General features: G+C 33.4%; 2 protein-coding genes across 32 annotated transcripts in view; both read left to right on the top strand.

The window, feature by feature from the left end:
- Positions 1-24,477, top strand: part of LOC126853662 (longitudinals lacking protein-like) — a 177,124-nt gene that overhangs the window by 65,647 nt on the left and 87,000 nt on the right. The window contains exons 7-8 of one of the 31 annotated variants that reach the window (XM_050599600.1): positions 4,291-4,411; positions 4,775-5,118. The exons of 22 other annotated variants lie outside the window; for them this stretch is intronic. In XM_050599600.1, the coding sequence (XP_050455557.1) occupies positions 4,291-4,411; positions 4,775-4,982 (329 nt within the window). In that variant the 3' untranslated portion in view covers positions 4,983-5,118. Of the gene's footprint in view, positions 1-1,012; positions 1,643-4,290; positions 4,412-4,774; positions 5,119-6,007; positions 6,331-7,511; positions 7,808-9,003; positions 9,632-9,857; positions 10,160-14,240; positions 14,636-22,595; positions 22,976-23,984; positions 24,302-24,477 lie in introns of those variants that run through there. 8 more of the 31 variants (XM_050599612.1, XM_050599605.1, XM_050599589.1 and 5 more) reach the window with 8 other exon arrangements.
- LOC126853708 (lipase member H-B-like) overlaps positions 5,326-24,477 on the top strand; it is a 261,537-nt gene continuing 242,385 nt past the window's right edge. The window contains exon 1 of the mRNA XM_050599710.1: positions 5,326-5,344. The gene's annotated coding sequence lies outside the window, so the exon portion shown is untranslated. The remainder of the gene's footprint in view (positions 5,345-24,477) is intronic.

The raw sequence follows: 24,477 nt of genomic DNA, 5'->3' as shown, positions 1-24,477 counted from the left end.
TTGCCAGATATGGAAAGATATTTTATTCCTAAAAAGATTATTTTTGAAAATAGCTAGAGAAAATAGGTAGAGATTGATGTCGATTTTTTTTGTAATTTTCCAATTTTTTTATACGATATTTAAGTTATTTATATATACATTTTTTATGAAACAGAAAAATGAGAGTTATTACTAATATATATTTTTTAATAATTGTCTGTGTTTTTTGTATAACAATTTATGTAAAGGTTGTTATATATATTTTACATAAAATATAAAAATATGTATACATACTTTGACATATACAGAAAATTTATATTTCTTTAATTTTTTAAATTAAGAGCGTGTGCATATCAGAAAAGGATATAAAGAATAAAAAGAATATAAAGAATAAAAACTTTTCTCGTCATAGACAATTAAAAATTAAAAAATATTATTGTCGAAAAATTATGAGTGGAGTGAAAAAAAGATTAAAGTTTTTAATTGTTTAATTGTATTTCAATTATGTTTAATTATGTTAATTATATTTCAATTAAGAGAGAATGTTTAAAATCTTAACAAGAGTATATTATGCGATTTATTATTATTAAACTGATATTTAACAAAGTTTTTAATTTTGCCATGAACTTATGACATATCTATTAATCCAGCGATTTGAATGCATCGCGAAAGCTTTTATTGAATGTTTTTCAACGCTTCTATAAATGTTAAAAATATTCAAAAAAATATTAATAGAGTGTTAAAAGTATTATATTTGTTTGACGTAATTGTATTTAAAAATTTTTAATTAAAATAATAGTTTTTCATTTCTCCTGTTTAATTCCTCCTGTTTAATTCCTGTAACTAAAAACGGCTTATACAGCTTTGCTTTAAAAGCATGCTAATGGTTAATGGACAACTTGTTTATAGCTAATTGTTCTAAATTAAGATTGATCGTTTGCGACAAAGATTCAATCTGAATATCTGAGTATTTAATTCAATCGAGCATTTAGACATAAACGTTGATCATTCCATTATCTTCTTTTTTTTCTAGATCCTGAGCCGTCAACGAAACGCAATCCTAGTTTTTTCATCGTCGAGAAAAAGAAGTTTTCGTGTCCAAAATGTCTTAGTGTCTTTGCTCAGAAACCAAGCTTGACAAGACATTTGAAGTACGAGTGCGGACAGGAGCCACGTTTTCAGTGCCCGTATTGCGAGTTTCGGAGTAAAAAGACATCGGACGTTTACTGCCATGTGAGGAGGAAACACAAGGATTCTAAGGTCTTAGTCGTAGACATCGTGAAGAATTCGTCGACGTCCGTTTGATTTTGAAAAATAAATTTTGCTATTATGTTTTTATTATGTCTTTCCACTGTATGTATTTCTATATATGAAACACAAATCCATATCTTCTAGTTTTTACTTCAGAATTATTAGCAGCTTCAATAACTTGCTGATTTTTTGCGATACGATAGCGTAAGAGCGTGACTTGCATTGTTATAATTATACTTAATATATGATGTGTTAGAAAGAAATAGCAATACAAACTGCTAACCAAGTTGATAGATTGGAAAAACTATAGCGAATGTTTATGAATATTTTTTTCGGTTTGTACAAATATTGGATAGAATGGTGTAATCGCGCTAAATGTGTAAATGCGCTTTGTGTAAGAAGAGTTAATCATTAAAAAGAGTGAATTATTAATTATTATATGATTATACATAGATTATAGTATTTGTATGAATTGAAACTTCAAGCACGCAGTTTAATTAATTACCTATATTTTTATGCAATGAGCTATGCGATAATTTTGTACGCATATATGTATGAATGTACATTAATTTCTCTTATTTTTTATCATCTTACTTACTGTATAAACTACAAACAACTAAGTAAATTAATATTAAATTGTTGCGATTCGTTTTTAATATTGTTAAATAATCATGCATACATTTTATAATATTTGTTAATTTAATATGTTTAATATGTTTAATATGTTTCTTACTTGATTATTACACTATTATTATTAAGCTTGCAAAATCTTACATCTATTAAATACAATGCACGATAAAGGGTATTAAATAGAACATTATTCTTGTGGCAATTTGTTTTTCATCCCTCTACATGACATACTTGCGAGCTTATATATGATAAGTCCTATCTACGTTTATTTATGAAATATATCATATATTTTCCGTAAAAGAAAAAAAGAATTTCTTTGTATGGAAGTTTTTTTTTCCGCAACTTGCGTTTTTACACTGACAAATCATGGCATGGTGCTGCCGATTATGTTTCAGGCTATCAGGAGTGGTATTCCTATTGTCCCTGGAACGACAGGCCGTATCAGTGCTTGAATTGTCCCAACAGTTACTTTAAGAAGGCCCACCTCAAACGGCACGTGACGAGCGCCTGCAACGGCAAGGAGCCGCGTTACAAGTGTCCTTACTGCTTGTACATGTCGCGGTATTCCTGGGACACTTATAAGCATGTCAAGCGCTTGCACGAGAATCACTATGTCTTCGCCATCGACGTGTTAAATATGATTAACTGTATCCCCAGGCATCCTGACGCGATATAATTAAATTTCGAGAGACTCCCGATCCAAAATTCGCACGGTGCCCGAGATAATCTGACGTTTGTCGTGAAGCTTTTTTTTTTTTGTTCATCGTTATAGGAGCTCCACGTCTCTAGCGCAATTTTCTCGATCATTGTTGATCATACTCGATGTTGAATTCTTTGTACTACACATTTGTTATTCGACGGACAGGATATTAAAATGCATTTTCTCTATCACTCGTCGATCATTGCTTCTCCTTGTTGCCCTCGTTCTCTTCTCCGCCGATTATTGCGCATTGCCGAAAGATTTTTAATCTTTCTTCTGTTTCACACTTGTCGTATTGCGCTATATTTTCCATAATTTTTCGCTCGCAAGATTTTTTTTCGTGACTTTCTCCGAGTATACAATATTATAGATAGATCAATTTTCATTGCTCTCATTATATTGCATGCACCAATCGACGTCGGTATGCGTTACGCATTTATATCCAATCTTGAATTAGCGTGGTGGATTTTTGTTCCAGTCGACTGGGACTATCTGTCACGTCGCAGGAGTTCCAAGGCGTTTTACTGCCCGAACTGTCCGAGCGGCTTCACCAGAAAGGCGAATCTGAACAGACACGTGCGCTACGATTGCGGCCAACGGCCCAGGTTCAAGTGTCCTTACTGTGAAATGCGTTCGAAAGAGGTGTCGAATGTGTATAGACACATCAGGGCGCTGCATTGTGGAATGCGCGTTTTTCTAATCGACGTCGCCACAAACATAAAGCATTACGCGCAAAGGAACTAATCAGCTGATGAAAACAAACGATAAGCCGGTACGAAAATCGGTTCCGATCGCATCTCAAAATTATCCTTAACTTCAACGTGCTTCTCATGAATTGCTATATCGACAATTGTTTGTACGAGATGATTTATTCAACGAAGAGAGAAGTGTGAAGCGAAATATATGATTAGAAATATATAAATTGGTAATGTTTTCATAACATTAATATGCTCATGTGAATATCGAATTTATTTAGTCTTTTTTTTGTCATTTATTTTGATATATTATCCTTTTTCTCGCAATTGCAAAATTCAAACAAAATTGCATCGTCATACGAAATACGTATATGGTCAGGAATTGGTGATTATTGTATGTATTCTTATTGTAATTGACGATATAAGAAGTGCGACGATACATACGGCACAAAAATTGCAGAATGATGAAACGAATTTATTTACTTAACGAATTTATTTATTTACGTACTCTAATTTACAATTTTAAAAATGCATAAATTGGACATTTTGCATTCGACAAGTTTGATGTCGCGAAATCTAATCTGTCTTCAGAGATTTTATTTTTGTTTGCATGAGAGAAACAAACAATGATTTCTTTTTAAAAACTTTTTCCGGGAAAATGTAAATTTATATACATATATAGACAATTTATATATATATATATATATATATATATATATATATATATATATATATATATAGATCCGGAAAGCTACTTTGATCGTGCACGAGGAGTTGAACGAGATGAGATGACTTTTTGGTTTTTTTCTTTAACCTGGAAGCATACTTTTGTTGCGAATTTTGGTTGTACTAATCCATTTGCGAGTATGTGTTGCTTTCGTAACAAATGCTCGATAGATACTAATAAAATCGAGCTGTCGATGTATCTTACGAGCTTTGTGTGTTTCGTAATTTTTGTTCCCTTTGGTTTATCCTGGAAAATATCGGTATATTTTGTCGTACTTTTCACCGTGATTTTCCGCTTTCTGCTTTCAGATTTGACATATATGTCGACTTCGAATGCATCTCATCATCAAGCTCATTGTCAGGGACAGCCGTCATGGAATTACAGACGACGACAGAAACATTTGCCGAGAAGCTCGGACATCAATACGAGGTGAGTTGAATGGAAAAAAATGTTATTTATTACAAGTAGTATTAAAGATTACTTTTTTAAATTACTTTATTTATTTCTTTTATTTACCGAACTAGTTCTCACAATTTTTAAATTTTATCACAATTTTAATATTTCACATTTATCGATCATTCAAAACAATTTATAAATTATAAGACATGTTGCTATAGTTAAAATTTAATTAGAATTAAATTCTTTTTGCTTTTATGTTATATAATTTTGTTTTATGCATTTAATAATATTATAATTAATTTTATAATATACGAATTATGATAAAATTTTTATTTTTTAGTGTCTTGTGATAATGAATATTGGAAATAAATGGAGTAATAAATTTTCTGTTAGATACACATGCCCGAAGTGCCAGAGGAGCTATCGTCACGTGCATCATATGTTGCGCCATTACAGGTTCGAATGTGGCAGTCCGCCAAGATTTCAATGTCCTTACTGCGGCATGAAGAGCAAGCAGTCCAACAACGTTTATAAGCACATACGCGTTAAGCATCCCGGATCGAATCTTGAAATTGTTAGACTCCATTACGAGCAGGAATAAATAGTAATATATAATGCTTTTTCGCATTAAATCTCTCTCATTACGCTTTGAATAGATGAAAAGAAAAACGAATGACATGGGATAGAAGTACTTCCATCTGTGTCTATTTTGAATAAAAAGGTTTGGATAAGGCTTATCGAATGTAAGAATTAATTCCCTGTCCTTTGCCCAAATTTTTTACTCTTCTTCAATATTAATTTTAATTTTATTTTTAACGAAAATTTACTTACCTTTGAGTTATATCTTTTTTATATAGAAAGTTTAAAAATATAGACAGATGACTTTATATAATTACATATTTTAAATCCATAAGTTATTTTTCTCGAAATATTTTATACAACCTCATCTTTTATATGATTTTTAACGAAACTATGATTTATTTTGCTAATAATGTATTTTTGTTACAGTAGGATTTTCTTTTAGATCATTTAAACAATAACTTGCAGAAACGATCGCACTTCATATCGTGAGTTTTGAAGTAGTTTCAAATTAATCTCCCCTCATTCTTGCAAAGCGTTCCATCTGATTCTTCGTCTTATCATTCGATATGTGATCGATCAATTATCGCGCAATCTATTCATGCACAGCTTGAAGATGCCTTTAACCGCTTTAATTGTTCATTCCTTACTAAACAAAACTAGCCATAGTTGTACTCACGTGAGAATGGAAATCATCTCTCAGATTCTTATTATCAATGATATCCTTTTTTTTACTGAGCCAGTTCACGTGATTTGACGTATCATGTTGAATCAACTCCTGAAATATATATACTCATTAGTACAAATAAAATAATTTTTAATTCTGTTTGAATTTCCCAAACTCTCGAAACTTTATGGGAACAGTTTTCTCGTACGAATGCGTTGCGTGTTGCTTCAAAGTGCTTGAAAGAAAGAAAGAAAGAGAGAGAGAGAGAGAGAGAGAGAGAGAGAGAAATCGCGGATCGCTTATCCCGTGACCCGTTTATCCCTCGCAAAGGGACCAAGTGCGAGCGAGCTAACCGTGCACTTCCGTGTTTTTTTTTTCAGCGTTTTTGCAAATGTTACCGCTGCAATGGCCCGATGGGACCTATTTTGGTGGCAGGAGAACGAGGACCCGCTTCCCATGTCCGCGCTGCCGTAAAAGCTACACCACGAAGAGTGCTGTCACGGCACACTTCAAGTACGACTGCGGCAAACCGCCGCGCTTCGAGTGCCCGTACTGCGGCAAGCTTAGCAAGAAAAAGTTCAACATTCAGGATCACATTAGGCACAAGCATCCGTCGAAGCCGGTCATCTGCAACACGCTCTTCTAGGACAAGTCGCGCGGCCGGCTACGGCGCGCGCAAACGAGAACTTGCAAGCGAGCGTCGCTTTAACGCCTGTGATCCGCCGCCTTGCGTATTTTTCCTCACGTATTCTTCCCTTTCCCAATGATAGACCAGCGTGAGACCAGCGAAGAATATCTTTTCTTTTCTGGATTTTTGTTCCTGGAATTGTGTGCGTTCCTGACGGAATGCCGCTCCTTTTGTACCTGTGTTTTGTTTGCAATCGTTGCAATATATATATATATATATATATATATATATATATATATATATAATATACATATAATATTATATATGTTATTTTTATTCATACCAAGATGATTTTATTGCGTGCGAGTCGAAGAAAACGCTTGAGAAAACGCTTGTATTCTCTGAATGAAACAGAAAGATTTCGAGAGATTAGTTTCTAAATTCTTTCTTCTTCATCATCTTGAATCGTAGTGCAGCTTCTTGTTCCTTTTCTTCGTCTAATTTAAAAAGAAAAAAAAACTTTGTACATATATTGTATGCGTATGTGACTGAATACTATATTCTGTATGCAAATTTATTTAATGCGGCACTTACATAGTTAATATACTTGATTTTTTTTTTACGTGCATCAAGTTGCGCGTGATCTTAAATTCAGGCAAGCTCATGAGATATTTTGTTCGAGTTTAAGCCACATTCTAAAAGCACAAAATGAACTTTTTTAGTGAAAATGACGAACTGTTTTCCGAAGATGTCGAACTTGAATTGATACGATTTGTCGATCTTCCAAAAGAGATCTTCCAAAAGGCGAGTTTAATAGAAAGAAATTATATTGAATAGAATATAGCCATAATACTCGAGATGTATTTTTTTCATCTGCGATAGATGGAATAATATTGAGGATATGTCTCATTATCTGAGAACGTACTTAGTCATATAAATCTATCGAACATCATACGTCTGTTTTCAAATTTGAATAAAAGCATTTTAATAGAGATCTTACTATTTGCTATTAAAAAAATTACATTTAAGTCACTTGAATCTGCGCAATGTTTTGCTTCTTTTACACTTTTCTTTCTTGTTTACTTTTATTCTCTCTCTCTCTCTCTCACTCTCACTCTCTTTCTGTCTATCCTGTTTCTTATTGCGAACATCCTATCTGCATGGAATTCTGACACCTTTCTTCTCGAACAGAAGACACGTTTCCGTGACACGTCCCGAGCATACGACCATGTTGACCGTAACACGATGTTTTGTAGGTGGCAGACTAGTCGTGTTTCATGCTGTGCGTCGGAAGAAGTACGTGAAGAAGCGGGACATACAGTACAACTCGGACACGGGCAAGTACCACTGTCCCAATTGCAACAACGGCTACGGTAGACGGGATACCATGCTCGGCCACTACAGATACGAGTGTGGCAAGGCACCTAGGTACAAGTGTCCGTACTGCGATCTCTGCAGCAAGAAGACCTCTAACATTTATCAACACGTCAGGTGCATGCACCCGAAAGAGCCGGTGACACTCGTCAAGCTCTATTGAGCTTTTCACGACGAGTCACGAAGATCATTGGGAGCCACAACGCAAAGAAACTCGCTGGGAGCTCAGGGGATTTCAAGGGGATTGAAATTTTCAGAGCTAATTGTCAAATCGGATTGCTTGTAACGTCTCAGGGAAGTTTTATTTCTCCTGGTATCGTAAGCAGGTTGCGTTCGTGCGGCCTCTTTAAGTATCACTTTAACGCGAAAATTTCGTTTCTCAAATGCGACTCTCGATTTGACAAGAGAGATTTACGTGCACATTTATAGCTTGTAGAAATGTTAAGCTTACAGCGTATTAAAAGACTAATCTCCGGAGATTTTTCAGGAGGTTTATTGAAATGATTTATATAAATCATGCTGAAGAGACATTACATATTATGTCATTGTATATTTGTGTGATACGCGATTTATTCTGCTTTAGTATTTATTTAGTATTATATTTCAAGTCTTCTCTAAATCAGATTTAATGCAATTACATGTTTCTGCAATTTCTTTTTTGCGTCAAACTTTACAAATCCTGATTGATTCAAGACTGCATTGTACATAACGTTTTCAGGTCAAATGTAAAAAAATAAAGAATATTAAAAAAGAAAAATCATTTTATATTATTTAGATAATAATTTTTAACGATAATGCTGCGTATAATATATTGTAGCAACAGATTTTTATTAAGAATGCAGTCCAGGAATCCGATCGTGCCTCATTTTTCTAGCGTATTATAACGAACTTGAGGTAAACTTATTGCATCATAATTAATCCACGAAATAAGTAATTGATAATTGACTATGAATGTCTTGTTACAGACTTTTTTTTAGGCAATTTTCAAATGCAAGTTTCCAAAATTCTTAATAAATATGAATACAACGACGAAAAAGTGTTATAAATATATCGATTACATCCATTGTAACAAGTATGTTAGACAATAAGGATATATACTATTTTTTTAAGGTTTTGGAACAGTCTTGCTGTTTATAAATTTTCGAAAAATATTATGGGGAGACAGATAAATCTATAGAAAGAGTGCAATCTATTTGTTACGTCAAACAGTATAAACCTAGTGTTACGTTTTGTATCAGTTTGTGTTCAACTGTACTTTTATGAATTATCTGTTGTTTCTTTTTATGTAGAGTGCTTTGCGATTGTAATCGCCTATTAACGTGTCAACGATTATTAATGCAAGCGATTATTAACGCGAAATGATATCGGTTTCAGAATTATGGAACAACAAGCCGACTGAGGGAGATCAATCTCAGATGTTGCCGCGACGATTGCAGAAGTTAAACAAGGCGATGGAGAACACGATTGATTCACACAGCCGGAAATATCAGTGTTCAAAATGCAAGAAATTCTTCTCACAGAGCTATTCGATGTATCGGCATTATAGATACGAGTGCGATTCGTTACCGCGGTATCAATGTCCCTATTGTGGCCACGTCAGCAAGTGGTCCCATTCGATCTACAATCATATCAGGAAGCTCCATCCGGGACAGGAGGTGACGGTGAACAAGCTCTACTAATCCAGCGCGAACGCGCCGTGCTTCACAAGGAGAACTCTCGTATACGTTATGTACGATATTAAGATATCACTCATTGTTCGTTTCAGAATAAATGAAAATGAAATGCCCGTTTCACTTGCGTATTTTGAGAAGAGTGAGATGATCTTCTTGTCATTAATCGGCATTTTTCTCCTCGAAGTATTATCGAAGGTTGATCGATGAAATCATGCCTCTTCGTAAATCAAAATACAGCACGAAGAAACGAGAATTATGCGGCGATAATCTGTTGATTTTGTACGCTCGAATGTTATGTTTAAAAAAAAAAATTATGGCTTTTATCGTTATGATTGTCACGAGTTCGATATGATTTAAAATCTGATCATTTTGATTTAGATAAGATCAGGCCAAGGTAATCTTCGATTGCTACCGAAGAGGAGGCAAAACCATGAAAGTTCCTCTGCTCATTCCCATCCTCTCCGTTGAATTTTTCTCGAATTCTCCCCACTGTTAAGAGATCAGTCGTGCATCATTGCTCTAATATACGATTTCCATCTCTATTTGTGCTTGCAGACTTTAGACCGATCCTCTTGGAGAAGTATCACGGCGCGGTGCGGAATTCCCGACACACGCTCAGACTTCAGACCTCCTTGAACCGGCGCGGTTTTCCTTGTCCCAGGTGTTCGCGCTCCTTCCGCACTTCCGGCGGCATGAGTCGACATTATCGGTTGGAGTGCGTCGATTTGCCACGCTTCAAGTGCCCGCATTGCGACATGCGTAGCAAGTATACGCAGGCTGTGTACAGGCACATCCGGGTGAAGCATCACAACATGGAGATGCGATTTGTAAAATTGTACTAAACGGAGACTGACCTAATCAATGAAATTTATATACAAATGAAGAAAGTCGGATTTATCCTTCCTAAGAGAGCTTTTTCCTTCCTTTTATATGTATAGCTATTCCAGAAAAAACATATATATGGACTTATATGATTTTTCAGATAGCTCGCTATTAAATTTTTATGAAATTAAAAAAATTAAAAAATGTATTTCATATTTAACAGTTTAATCACAGAATTTTTTACAGTTATTCCTAAGTTTTTTATCGGAGAAATCTGAATATTTTTTTTTAATTTTTTTGAAAAATAAACAATAGAAAATAATTATGTGTGATTCACAAGAGATTTAATAATACATTTTTGTGATAAAACTAAGGAGGTGTTTAGCGCGTTACGTCGCGGAGAACCTGTTTAGTTACTATATAGTTTATATACTATAATTTATCACAACTAAATGCGCATAAAAAGAAAGGTAATTGTTATTATGAATTAAAAAAAACAGATTAGCATATTTGTCGCATAGTCGATTAATCAAGTTTTGCTTGATTAATACATTACGTTGTAATGTAAAGTGAATATAAATATATTTATAATGAGATATAAACTCTCTATGTCAGATATAGTCATTTTTATTTTTTTTTTGTTATTTTTTGGTACATTAAACATGGATATAAATATTTTCTGCGATTAACTTTTGGTTACTGATAACATTGGTAATCTGAAAATCTGATATGATTCGACATTACGAGGGATCTCTCACACAGGCCTATTTCTTTCTAATATTTTTTTGAACGATATTGCGGACAGAGTAATAATTATTTCTATAGATTTTTTAAAGATATTTAGGAACACACAAAAAATACGAGAAAAATTTATTTCAAACATCAATTAGAAGAGAAAAATACAATTTTCGATGTCTGAGAGACTCCGCGTATCTTATTAAGAGTTAAGATTATATATTGGAAATTAATAGTCCTAAATTTTGTATAAATACGCGATGTATATATTGTAAATTTGTTGAAATGCACAATATATATGTTTATTTAATATCTTATTTACGAATATGTGTTGATTTCTAGTAAATTATGAAGAGCATCTTTATATCATCATGTATAACGTAATAATTTTTTTAGTAGTTATAGATGAATCTATTTTTTTTAAATTTGGTATTTGTCGCGAAAGATTACAACTAGAAAATATTTTTCTTACATTTATTATTTCTGTTTTTTTTATTTTTTTATTTATTTTTTTTTTTTTTTAAGAAAAATGATATTTTCCATATTACGATTCATTTTTTCAATAATTTTCAATGAAACAAAAACGCACGCGGTTATGTTATTTAAATCTTTGAATTAAGTCCTTTTTTCTATTACGAGACATAATTGATATTTAATGCTCTTGTCACATAATAATAGTGTAATTTTGATCTTCCTTAATATGCCAGGGAATTGTATGCTAACTTGTGTGTTCAATCTAATGTATCCGACTTGTAAAACTGTCATCAAACAGACGATAGAAGAAAGCATTGAAAACAGTGATATTCTGACATTCCTAATTCTCATACTTTATATTCCATGTGTTTATCGAGGATTAGCGATATTTGCATCCCGAAACATTAATCGTGATTTATATTACTGAAAGCAAAAAAAACATGCAACTGATTTTTTAATTTCACATCTACATAAATAATTATTTGTAAATAAAACTGTTTAGTTTGATAAAATATAAATCATAACAAACGCGCACGAATAATATTTATAATTTTACATTTATTAATTAAAATATTATTTAATATATTATAGTATATCATGAATTATATTATTACGTCCGAAATCGATATCGAGCTATCGAACACGCGCGACACACAACTAGCATTTACAAAATGCAGAATTGCTTTGTGACAGCTTTAATACAGCTAACAGCTGATTCAAACATTTTATATTTGTCCTTGTTGATCAAAACACTCGCACGTTGTCCCGGAGATAATCTTTGTTTTGACCGCAATGGCAGCATAACATCATCGCACGGGAACATGATACAGGAATACAGAGCCGTAATAATATTATCAATTATTCCTTTTTTGATCAGTTTATATTTTTACATGTTATATATTGATAACACAGTTTTTGATATCTCTATTTTATCAAACTAAACTGCTTGATTAAAGAAACTATTTATTTATTCATTGCGAGCGTGACAGTTGCTTGTTTAATTGCGAGAATCATTTTCAATCAGTTTTCTTCATTTGTAAAATCACAATTTGGCGCGATTTATAAAAATTAAAAGTTCTTAATTTTTGTTGTGTAAGAATAAACAATATTTTCTACATATTGATAGAATATTATTTTGAAAATTATTTTCTTTAATAATTTTTTTTGTTCAATTATTTAGATAAAAGAAACGCGACAAAATCGATTTTTAACTGATGGAAAAGAGTTATTAGTCATATGCAGAATGTGCAAATTACGTTGTATATGTATATACTGCGACGATTTAATGATCAGCTTGTCCGTATAGATATTTATATCATATTTTTTTTATGCGAAATCGAAATATTAAAAATAAGAGAGTCATGCGCATAAATGTGCATATTATGATAAAACGATGAAAAGTACTCTAAATACTTCCGAATAATACACGAGAATATGTCCACCAATACTAGAAAGTTATTTCGACAGTAAAAAAGACAAATTAAAAAAAATTATTGAGAATACATTTTGTCAAAGCAAACTTTTAATTTCGTTATCCGGGATTGTATAATAGAAGCTCTTGCTAAAATTCTTTTTAAAGAACTGTTCCTTTCTTAAAGAACTGTCTTTATTATAGTTGTATAATTGAGATTTAAAAATCTTGGTTCTGTTAATTTAAAAATCAAGATTTTGAATCTTTTATTTTGTTCCTTCTATTTTTTTTTTTTTTTTTAATTTATTGTACATTTTATTTTATATATTTCTTGTTTTTAACTGCCTTGTTACATTTTATTCCACATTTTGAAAGATCGTACCTCCTGTATATTAGAAACTTAAATATTGAATTTTCTTATGTTTATTTTAATTTGTCTCATTTTTCTCTCAGATATATGAAAGCGTGAAATTATAAACATTTCTATTTTTATTATATTATATTTTTTGAAATGTATACATTATTTAGTAAATAAAAATTGCATATATTTAATAATATATGCAACTTTTTGTACATCTTATAATGTTATAAATATTATAATACAATATTATGTATAATATTTATAACACGTTATAATATTATAATAATATTTTAAATTAATTGTTTGAATTTCTCTGTACTCTGCGTTACTTCAAAAAGAAAAATAGAAAAAATTGTGACCAAAGATAAATTTAAGATTAAATTTAAAGATTGTTGACTAGTATGTGTACACTGTAATAATATTTTATATTATCAATATGTATAAATAGATAAATATAAATATAAGTCTAAATGCATATAATATGTATTTGAATATGTTTTGTAATTAACGAACTATTATTTAAATGATGATAAAAGATGTTTAGTTAACCAATTGTTTGAGATTTGTTTGTACTTTTTATAAGCACTACATTATAATGCGCATGATGTTTTTATGTTGCATTTTTATGGCTAACTCCTTATCCAATTACTGCAAATGCATTCTTTCATCAATTTAATAAGGTTGAATCGATCGAAGTAAATTGACACAGAACGGTAACATGAGTTGCGACGAAGATAATCGCACGTTTAGTAATATTTTCTGACAAATTAAAGTTTTTCAGTGAATCTTCGAATTGCTTCAATTTTAAATCATATGTTAATCTTCATAAAACAATATCATTTTTTTCGCTCCTCGAAATATATCGACGGTCCGAGCATAAATTTGCTTTTTGTGTTCTCGCTTGATATCCTGCAAATTATTTATATATTTCTGAAGAGTGCCTTTTGTGTGTATAACGATGATAAATATATCTTCCAGGTCAGAAGTGTGTGTTTGGGCCAAATCGGGATCTGTTTGAATCATATGTGTGTACTATTGAAATGTCTAGGCGTTGATTGATGAGAGCGTTGATAAGATTGAAGACAAAAGTGCTCGCTCAATCCTTCTGATCCTATATAACAATTCTTCCAGGTAGAGCCATGCTCTACAGCGACGGCTGGTCCGATTGTCCACGTTATACCGGTTCGACCATTTCCCATAGTTTTCCGTCGAAGAACTGTATGGTGCGGCATCATCGGCCTTCCGATCATCGCGAGAGTCGCTATTTCCGATGTATCTACTGCGACTACCAGTCCAAGTACAGCTCAAATGTATACAAGCACGTGCGAAGGATTCACAAAGACATGCCCTTCTTCAAGCCGAAATTACAATAGAAACGAGAGGGATGCGAGAGACAATGTTGATAGAGAAAAATTTTTTTACGAGAGAAAAATTTTCTTTCTGTTCGCTTTGAATGAATTTATGAATGTTTATTATTTTTGCTTTAATCCCGAAATATCAGATATGTATGTATAGGCATTTTAAAAGCAAGATCTTATTTTGTTGTAAATTTGAAATTTTTTCCGATTAATTTAGATATATTTAGAGATCTTGATTATAGATTAAATATATTACTATATTAATATATGAGGCTACCGATATCAGGATCAGCGAGTTAGGCTAACTAGTCTAACTAGTTAATTGATATTAAATTAATAAGCTTGATAATTCAGATATAATATTATCTCTTTAAAGAATTTAATTTTTTTATGTTACATATTATATATGTTATATATTATATTATAACATGTTTAATTGTTCGTTATTTTATTGTTTCTTTTATTTCACATTTTTTTTTAAATTATATGTATATAAACTCAAGTTGACATTTATCGAATACAATCTTATTTAAACTTTTCCTAAAAATGAAAGAATTATAATATATATCCCTCTTTTTGTGAAATATCGCACACACCGCGAATTTCTATCATCTATGTTTGCGATTTTAATTTCTTTGATTAGATAAAAGCTATAAAGATGCTATTATAGTAATTATTTGTTTTTTTTTGCTCGGTTGAATATGATTATGCATATATTATATACTGTTTTTTTCTGCATCTAAGATATACTCTATTTAAAAATGTTTTAGAATAACAAAATTTTATAAGTCACAAATTTTTGGTTTGTGTGTATGTTTTTGATAAAATTTGCATTACAAAGTACGACACTGTAAATTTGTAATTATACTTTCGTAGAAATTAAAGTTGTTGTTTGAATAATAAAAAATTGTTGTTTATATATTGAGAAATAGCGATATTATCCTTTTGCATTCCCTATTAATTTTCTTTAAAAAAATATTGAGATAGCAATTTTATGCAATTGGAAACTTTTTACACTTTTCTTTTTCAGGTTTGATGGTTGGATTGGTTCGTGCAAAATCGTCAAAGAAAAAAAAATATATATATAGAAATATAACATATGTTTACTATCTTGTTTTTAGTTGTTATATTCATTTTATTAATAACACTACACAAAATTTTTCTAAAAACGAAAGCTAAAAATTATAAATGTTAATAAAATTTATTGATTCTTTTGTTTTTATATTTTAAATTTTTAAATAATTTGATATGATTGTATATTGAAGAGAGTTTTTGAAATTTGATCCCGTAATCATTAATTAAGATAATCATATGTATAGTAAGAGCATTTGTTTTGTTTTTGTTTTATTTATTTTATTTGTTTTGTCTTATTATCTATTTATGCAATGTAAAAAATTGTGTCTTATTTCAATATATCTTTTATTTAAGTATATATCTCTTTTTATATATCAAGATTACGTTAATTGATATTTTTCTTATATTAAGAACGCTATTTTTTAATATTTATATTAAATAATATTAAATAATATTAGTCAAGTACAACAAGATTCCTGATTGATTCTGTAAAATAGAAAAAAATACGCAAGAAAAATTTTATAATAAATACATTAAAACATATTGTCAAATACGACACAATTTGATATCATGTAAGTATTAATAGCGAAAGGCTATAACTTTTTTTTCTTGAATCTAAGATTGATTTTTCCTCTTGAAACCTTGTGTTATTTATTTGACACGTCGACATATTTTATAGAGATATTTTTACTGATCTCGATCTCGATCTGTTTCTTTTTTTTTCAGTATTCCGTAGAGGTCGTCGGATCGTGGAGAACAATGAATGCGGCCAGAGATATTCCTGTCCGAGATGCTGCAGCTCGTTCAGTAAAAAGGGCAATATGCTGACACATTTCAGACACGAGTGTGGAAAGGAACCGAGATTCCAATGTCCTTACTGCGGAAAGAAAGACAGGAAGTCGTCCAATACCTATAGGCACATCCGGCTGTACCACACGGGCAGCAACATCCATGCGTATCGATTGTACTGAACCAGGAAGAGCGCTTTAACGACCAAGTTGATGTCTCACGTGGAAAATAAACGGCATTCTGTCAACTGAATTGATCTCCCGATCTTCACCTTACCTCGGCGGATCAGCAGACGAAAGCTGATCAGCAGATCAGACCAGCAGATGATTCTACGTTACGGAGGAATCTGTATAGCGGAAAGCCTATTTTCGTCATATCTTCGCTTATCTTTCGGTGGATATAGAATTTCTGGTGGACATAGGCATCCGATCACGATAATAAGATCTCTAACACTGCGATATTGTCTCCTTTCTACCTCAAGGCATTTCTCCTCTAGGCCATTCTATTCAGCCATTTGGTGAGCCAGATTTGCAGATTTTACCTTCGTTTTATCTCGTCCTTGTTCCATTTTGCCACTTCGTCCTCGTGCCCGTAAAAGCATTCGCGGCATCGTGGGTCTCTTCGCGCTTGCGACCTTCGCTCGTCTCTCTTTTATCGTGTCTTCCATTATGTTCTTTTCCGTTTTGGCCGAGCTATATCGCGCACAATCTGTCTTCGCGATCCCGACTAACCGTGATTCCCGCTTTTCCTGTTTGTAGGACGATTCCTGCAGCCCTACGATGCCGGCATACTGGACATCCTGCGGGCAAACTATGGCAGTCGGAACGAGGTCAAGCATGAAAACGGGCCTTTCTGGCAATCCGGCAAGATGGCATACCATTGTCCCAGGTGTAACGCCGGTTACACATACAAGAAGACGCTGAAGACCCACATGAAGTACGACTGCGGAAAAGAGCCGAGATTTAAGTGCCCTTACTGTAGTAAAAGGGATAAGTGCTCGTCGAACATTTACAAACACATTCGAATGCGGCACGATGGAAAACCAGTGTACGTTGATAGATTGGAATCATCTCGTCCATATACCTCCTTACGCGATTCATCGTCTGCCATTGGTCAATCGTCCTAATTTGTGTGAATTAAATAAAGAGATTTTTGCGAGTGACGCGAGTAGCTTTAAAAGTAAAATGAAAGTAAAAAAATTTGATTCTGAATCATTTTACATTTTTACATCGTTTTATTTTCTTATTTTTTTTTTATTTATTACAATCTATATGTTATTTATTCAATCTTTACTCTTTAGAAAGTTGAATGACTATAATGACAATGGATCTAACTTTGTTCTTCCTAAATGCTAATGGAAGTTTCTTAGGCATTTATGATTAATTAAGTTTGTAATCTTTTTAAGTCTGTCTGAAAAAATATGAATATTAATATAGATTTTATTAATATTCATTCTTCCATTTACTAATACATGTATAGGATATGTATAATTAAACAAAAGAGAGTGGAGCGTTTTAATAAATTTGATAAAGAATACATATTGTGTGCATCTAGATTACAATTTATAAAATAATTATTTTTTTTTTAAATGCCTTTTATATTTATTTTTTTGTTACAAATTTGTAGTTATTTGTTTTTGTTTTATTATTGAGTTCAATGCTCGTCAAGAGAATAAAAGCAACCTATAGAAAAGTTTTTCTTTGAAAATTTATTTGATTTTATTATCTTTCTATTTCTAGAAAATTTATTATCTCTTATTTGCGTGAAAAGAATTTACAACGTCTACTTTGTCGAAATGTTTATAAATGCGACTAAATATTTGCAAGAGAGGTAAAATGTGCATTATGTAAATTTGTATAAAACTATATTTTGATTCTTCTCAATTGTAAATTCCTATCCATGTAAGCAAAAATTGCGAAGAGCACGCTTTGAGAGCTAAAGAGATTTAAAAATGCTTTTACGAAGTTTATTTTTTTTTTTTACGATGTACACACGGCGTAATATATTTGAATATATATTTCTGCCTGTATATAAAAAAGGAAGAGATTATATATAGAATGCTCTTGTAAACAAGCTCTTCAATCGCGCATAGCAAAGTGTATCGTTTATAAATCTACAGTTGACAATCTGATCCGTTAACGATGCGAATGTATCGTTTACCTCAATAAAACAAAGGAAAGAAAATCAACGTAGGAACTAACTATGATAATGTTGTATGAGAAAACACGTTTGTGTATCTTCACATAAAACAATGCATATTCCATCATCGCACTCGCATAATTATGGAATCAATTCTTTTGTGTATAAATTTTCCCTGAAAGAAAGCAATCCATCTGTCTAATAAATGATTTCTATCATTATGTCAATCAATCTTGGGCAAGATATTAGGACGATTGTTTTTTACGAAATGTAGATATCTTTTTTTAATTTATCACAATCCAAATATGTGCGGATGTTTCATTTTCACGAACATGTAACTGACAATTATTTGTATATATAGCGAATAAAATTTGTATTTATTGCGCATGTCAGTTTTTTACCTTAAAACAACATGAACGGAAATAAAGATAGTAATATAATTCACGCGATAATTCACTGCTTTTGAAGGTGTATTCACATGTGTGCGTATTCACATCTGTAATCGTATATTCAATGTATCAATTTTTATTATTCATTTATTTAATCAAACAAGACATAAGACTCATCGGAGCGTACTGAGCGATATCAAAATTATTTTGTGCGAAATTACAATAGCGTGATATAGTAAAATAATTAGATTTTAAATATCATGCTGCGTTCAAATAAAATTTTTTTTCGCTCGGCTACGTTACGATATCGTTTAGATTCAGAAAGGATTGCAGCTGATAATGATTGTTCTTTGATACTAATGTCTTGGCTTGCTTTCAGATATACAGTTGTCGAAGTTCCCCGCGATGAGCAGCTACATTTGCATGAAATGCAACGCGGGCTTCAGAAGGATGTGGGACTTGATTAGACACAAATGCGGCCACACGCGATTCGCGTGTCCCTACTGCCATAAAAAGGATAATTCATCTTCGAACATTTACAAACACATTAGACGATGGCATCCGAACCAACCGATCGGTGTGAATAAATTGTTTTGAACGATACCGTAGCACAATATCATATCTTGCTTTGTATGGGGCACTGAAAGAATATTACACCGAAAACTATTTAAAAATAATATATACCGAAAACTATTTAAAAATAATATACATCGAAAACTATTTATATATTTGTGTGGAGAATAAAACCTTAAAAATTTGGACGCAATCTGTAATATAATTTTTCATGCAACGATCTATTTCCTATAAACCTGATATAGAACGTAAAACCTGAGGATTTTTTAAATTTTATTTAATGCGTTTGCCCGTTAAAATTTTCCAATATGTCTTACATATTTTTTAATATTTCTTACATATTCTCAAATATTTTTCACATATTATAATTTTTAATTTAATAATATTTTTGTTTCATATCTCGGTAATTAATAAAATTCGTTTATCTTTTCATTATCATAATTTGCCAAGATCGTAAGACGATATTATGTAATTATTGATTTTTAATTTAGTTTTGATGCTATTTTTTCTCGATTAAACTCGCAGTTTTGTTGACAAGTGCGTTATTTGTTTCACAAAAATTGAATTTTCAAGGTTCTGTTCTTATTTTAAAATGATTATTTCATGTTTTGATTTTTTCAGATTGGACAGCATCTAATGAAGATTATCTATTTAGAAGCAAAATCATAATAAGACATTTTTATCTCTGAGTTTTATAATTACTCTTGTTAGCTTCATATATATTGCGTCATACATTACACTTCTTGTTCGCTCAGCGTTCATTAAGCATGTAAGATACTATTCATCATTTTATATGGGATATAACATTATAATGTTATCACGATGAAAAATCATATGATGGGAATTATGGGAATTTTTGCGCATCATATTTTATATTCATATTAAACACGGGTTTTTATTCTGAGTTTTAGTAGCTAACGCCACATGAAGCTCGCATGCAATGTTATCGTAGATATAAAAGTAAACGGTCGATATAACATTAAGTGCAATAGAAATGAAGCACGATAGAAAGATCGTTTACACGTTTTTTTGGTGTGTATTACATTATGAGTGCGCGATTATAATTCGAGTTTCGAATTTGGTGCGAAATAAATCGTATGGCTTCGTCTATGTTGTTTTTCGCGGTGACTTTACCGATGATTTGTCTTCTGCCGCATTCGTTTGTTGCGAATATATAACGTTATCCAGGAATGACAACAATCCGTGTTACTTTCTAATCTTTTTCGCATTTCTTTGTTTTTTCCAATCATAAATTGACACATCAATTTTTTTCATTCTTTATTTACTGTGCGAGGATTCGATCGTAAATTAGCATTGATTGTTCTCATTCCGAAGCTACTGATACATCCACCTTGCAAGAATCCTCAAAAGGACGCGAGATCGCGTTCATCGCGTTATGTTAATCTTTACTCCTCTCGACGACAAGGATCCATGCGCGCTGATGAGCGAGGATGAGAGCTAATCGCGCTCCGCCGTTAACTTGGCTCTTCGAATTTTTCAGGTGCTCAGCAGAACGCCACCAGGAGACGGCGCAAAGTGTACTCCGTGAACAAGAGTCACTACTGTCCGCGCTGCAACCGTGGCTTCACCCTCAAGAAGAACATGACGCGGCATCTGCGCCACGAGTGCGGCATGGCGCCCAAGTACCAGTGTCCCTATTGCGACAAGCCCTCCAAGTTTACGCAGAACATTTACGCGCACATCCGAAAGTATCATCCCGGTCAGGCATTGTGCTTCAAGCGCTTGTACTGAATAACCCAATTGGAAAGTTCACGAGCGTGCACAGAGAGCTCGAACGGGTCATTGCGTGTCATCATTTCGCTTTTCTTCGTTCGCTTCTATTCCATTTCGCGCCCTCTATCAATGCTCAGGAAATAACGGAAAGTGACATTCGTTTCTGTGAAGGAAAGCTCAATAAAATGCCTGCGAGTCGAGTTACCGTAGAGTGTCCTTTCACCCACCCGATTTCCACGACGGAATAGATCGAGGAACCGCTTCTCTTCATGGTAGGTGAAGCTGAAGTATTCGTGATGAAAGGGAGATATCCAGCCCGGATCGATGAATCCTCGTATCCGTCGCGTTTTCGTCTTCCTCTTCTAATCGTAATGGTCGTTTCAATTTCAGGTGTCACCGACGAGTATTGCGCTCTCCGATACAAGCGGTTCGTCTGCATGCGCTGCGGCAGACGATACGTCAACGGCAAGGACCTGAAGAGGCACGAGAAGTACGAATGCGGCAAATCGCCGCGCTTCAAGTGTCCCTATTGCAGCCAGCGGGCGAAGTATCGCTCGATCATTTACAATCACGTGCGCGCGAGACATCCCAGGATGTACGTGACGACGATGGACCTCGACAGTGATGTCTACCCATAAACGAAAACTGATTCAAGAAGAAAACGTGGAATTTACTATAATATTGATTTTTCCAACATGAATCGAATAGATTTCTAACAGGGATGTGTAAATTTATTGTTGTTTGAAAGAATTATATATATATATATATATATATATATATATATATATATATATAATATATGTATATGTATATATAATTTATGCGTGAATTTTTATATAATATACTGTATGCGTTTTATTCCGCTATTTATTTTTGAATGAGAAATGACATGAACACAGATCGGTGGTTAATTTGTTACAGCCGTAACTTTTTTGTGCCTACAGTTATATCGATAAGACTCAACGACGTGAATGTGATCTGAAGTTTAACATATGTATTAAAACAAACTATGATATATACATATTTTATGCTCGTATGGGAGTGCGCTAGTCTTTTTCATTTCTTATATCTCGTAAGAAAAGGAAAAAATAAATGTCAATTTCCCGCTTGTAATCCTATATCATTTACGTTTTTTAACGAGATACCAAGTTTATATTATCTCTTCTTACACTCGGAATTTGTCTCCTCCATCGCTAATCACCGCAGTGTCCGAGATTCCAATACATGTACAATGTTCTTGCGTTTCGTCCGTCATTTTTCAGGATAAAAGTTGCCGCAGACAAGATTGGGCTCTGAGAAAAAAAAGCGGGTAACGAGAAAGCAGCGTACGAAAGAGAACACGTGTTTGAAAGATTGTCGCTCTTAAGTATTACCATTCAGTCCTTTCCCGTCGCGGTGTACCGCCGACTGACAAACATACCTATGCTTTTACAGCTTTCTACAGTCGCTCCTGCTACGGCGCCGCCATGTCCGTCACCGGCCGTCGACGTCGATTGCTCATCGGGCCGATCGCCGCGACGACGGCGAACACCTCGTCGCCCGGCATCTACGAATGTCCCAAGTGTCGCAAGACCTACAAGTGGTACCGCGGGCTGCACAGGCACCTCGAGTACGAATGCGGCAAGGCGCCGCGGTTCAGGTGCCCGCATTGCGTCTACACCGGCAAGCATAGGTCGCACGTCTACTCTCACATCAAGAGCAATCACCACAACCGACCCGTCTACGCGGTCGACACTAAGCAAACCTGAAGAGTCCCCGCTCGAGTTCTCGAAGAGCGAGTTAGCGCTCTTCTTTCGCGCTTCCCTCGATATTCGGATCGAATTTTTGATAAAAACGCATGTGTGAGTTTTAGCGATGGATGATTGTTAAGCCGGCGTTTGAAGATTTCTAAGATAATAGGTATCCTCGGACGTTTTAATTTCAGATACTCTTTTAGTCAGTTTAACTAATGTCTGTGATCTCCGCCCGTGCGCGAGCGAAACGTGAAACGATGATTTCATTTTCGAATGCGATTGATAATTTTGTATAAATTATTTGTTTCTATATGTTTATTTATGATGATAGATTGCTTGAAATAGCACAAGTTGATCTTGTTTTTGCTCTATATAAATTTATTATATATTTTATATATATCTCTTGTCTCTATTATCTTTTGGATCAATTTATATAAATGATACTTCTTTTGATGCTTATCATAAACTGTCAATAACGCAAAAAGCATCTAAAAGTATCTAAACATGTATCTATCTCTCTTCGATATAATTCGCAATTATATTGTAATTATTCGTATTCTGTTGCTAATAAATAAGATAATTTAATACACGAATATCGATGTATATAATTCTGAATTATGTATCGTTTGAGAAGATTTTTATCGGACTCGCAACGCACATTGCCTGTAAAAGAATATATATATATATATAATACAGGTATTTCCATCAATAGAAATGTAACTCTGTCATATGTCGAAATGTTCCAAATGTTTCCTCCACCTTTAAATTTGCCTCTTAATGTTCTTATCTTTTATCTTTATTGCCGTGTTGTATATCTCGATCGCATTAATTGTCATCGCGATGATCCCGACGATCGCGTTAATTTTCTAACGATGTAGATTTCTCGACGATACTTCCGATAGCGCAGCAAGATTACATGAGGGATCTTCGAGGATAATCGAGCGTGACGCTTTTTCACGAGAAGTGTCGCGAAGCTCGTCCCGTTATCCTGGTGACCGACGAGTCCTCGAGGGTGAAGACGAGTACGAGGAACATATCGCGCATTGACCCACGCTCCTTGACTAACCAATTGCGAACTTTTTTCTTCCAGATTCGTTTCTGAGATGGTCGCTGCAACAGCATCGTATCAACTACGACGAGAAGACCATGTCTTATCGCCACCCGTGTCCAAAGTGTCACCGCAGCTATAAGCATCGCAGTCACATGATGCGACATTATCGATACGAGTGCGGGATACCGCAGCGATTCGAGTGCCCGTATTGCAAGCATCATTTGCGGCAACGCACGCACGTGTGGACGCACATACGCACGTTTCATCCGGACAGCGAGCTCTATTGCATCGACATCGTCACCAACTCGAAGCTCTCTTGGCAGGAACCTCGAAATGACTGAGGCCGTCGAACTATTCTGCCCTTAATCATTTCGAATTAGAGAATTCGACTGACATTTTTATTTAAGTATACTCATGACATATTGCTGACGCGCGCATTTTATTGTATTATTGTTTACAACATGAATAGAGAAAACAATTGATATATTTATATATACAATTTTCTATTTCTTTTATTTTTAAATTTATCGTT

The sequence above is a fragment of the Cataglyphis hispanica genome, chromosome 12, assembly GCF_021464435.1.
Source record: "Cataglyphis hispanica isolate Lineage 1 chromosome 12, ULB_Chis1_1.0, whole genome shotgun sequence".
Lineage (NCBI taxonomy): Eukaryota > Metazoa > Arthropoda > Insecta > Hymenoptera > Formicidae > Cataglyphis > Cataglyphis hispanica.
Note: the sequence above shows the minus strand (reverse complement) of the source record. Positions and strands in the feature narration are given on the sequence as shown.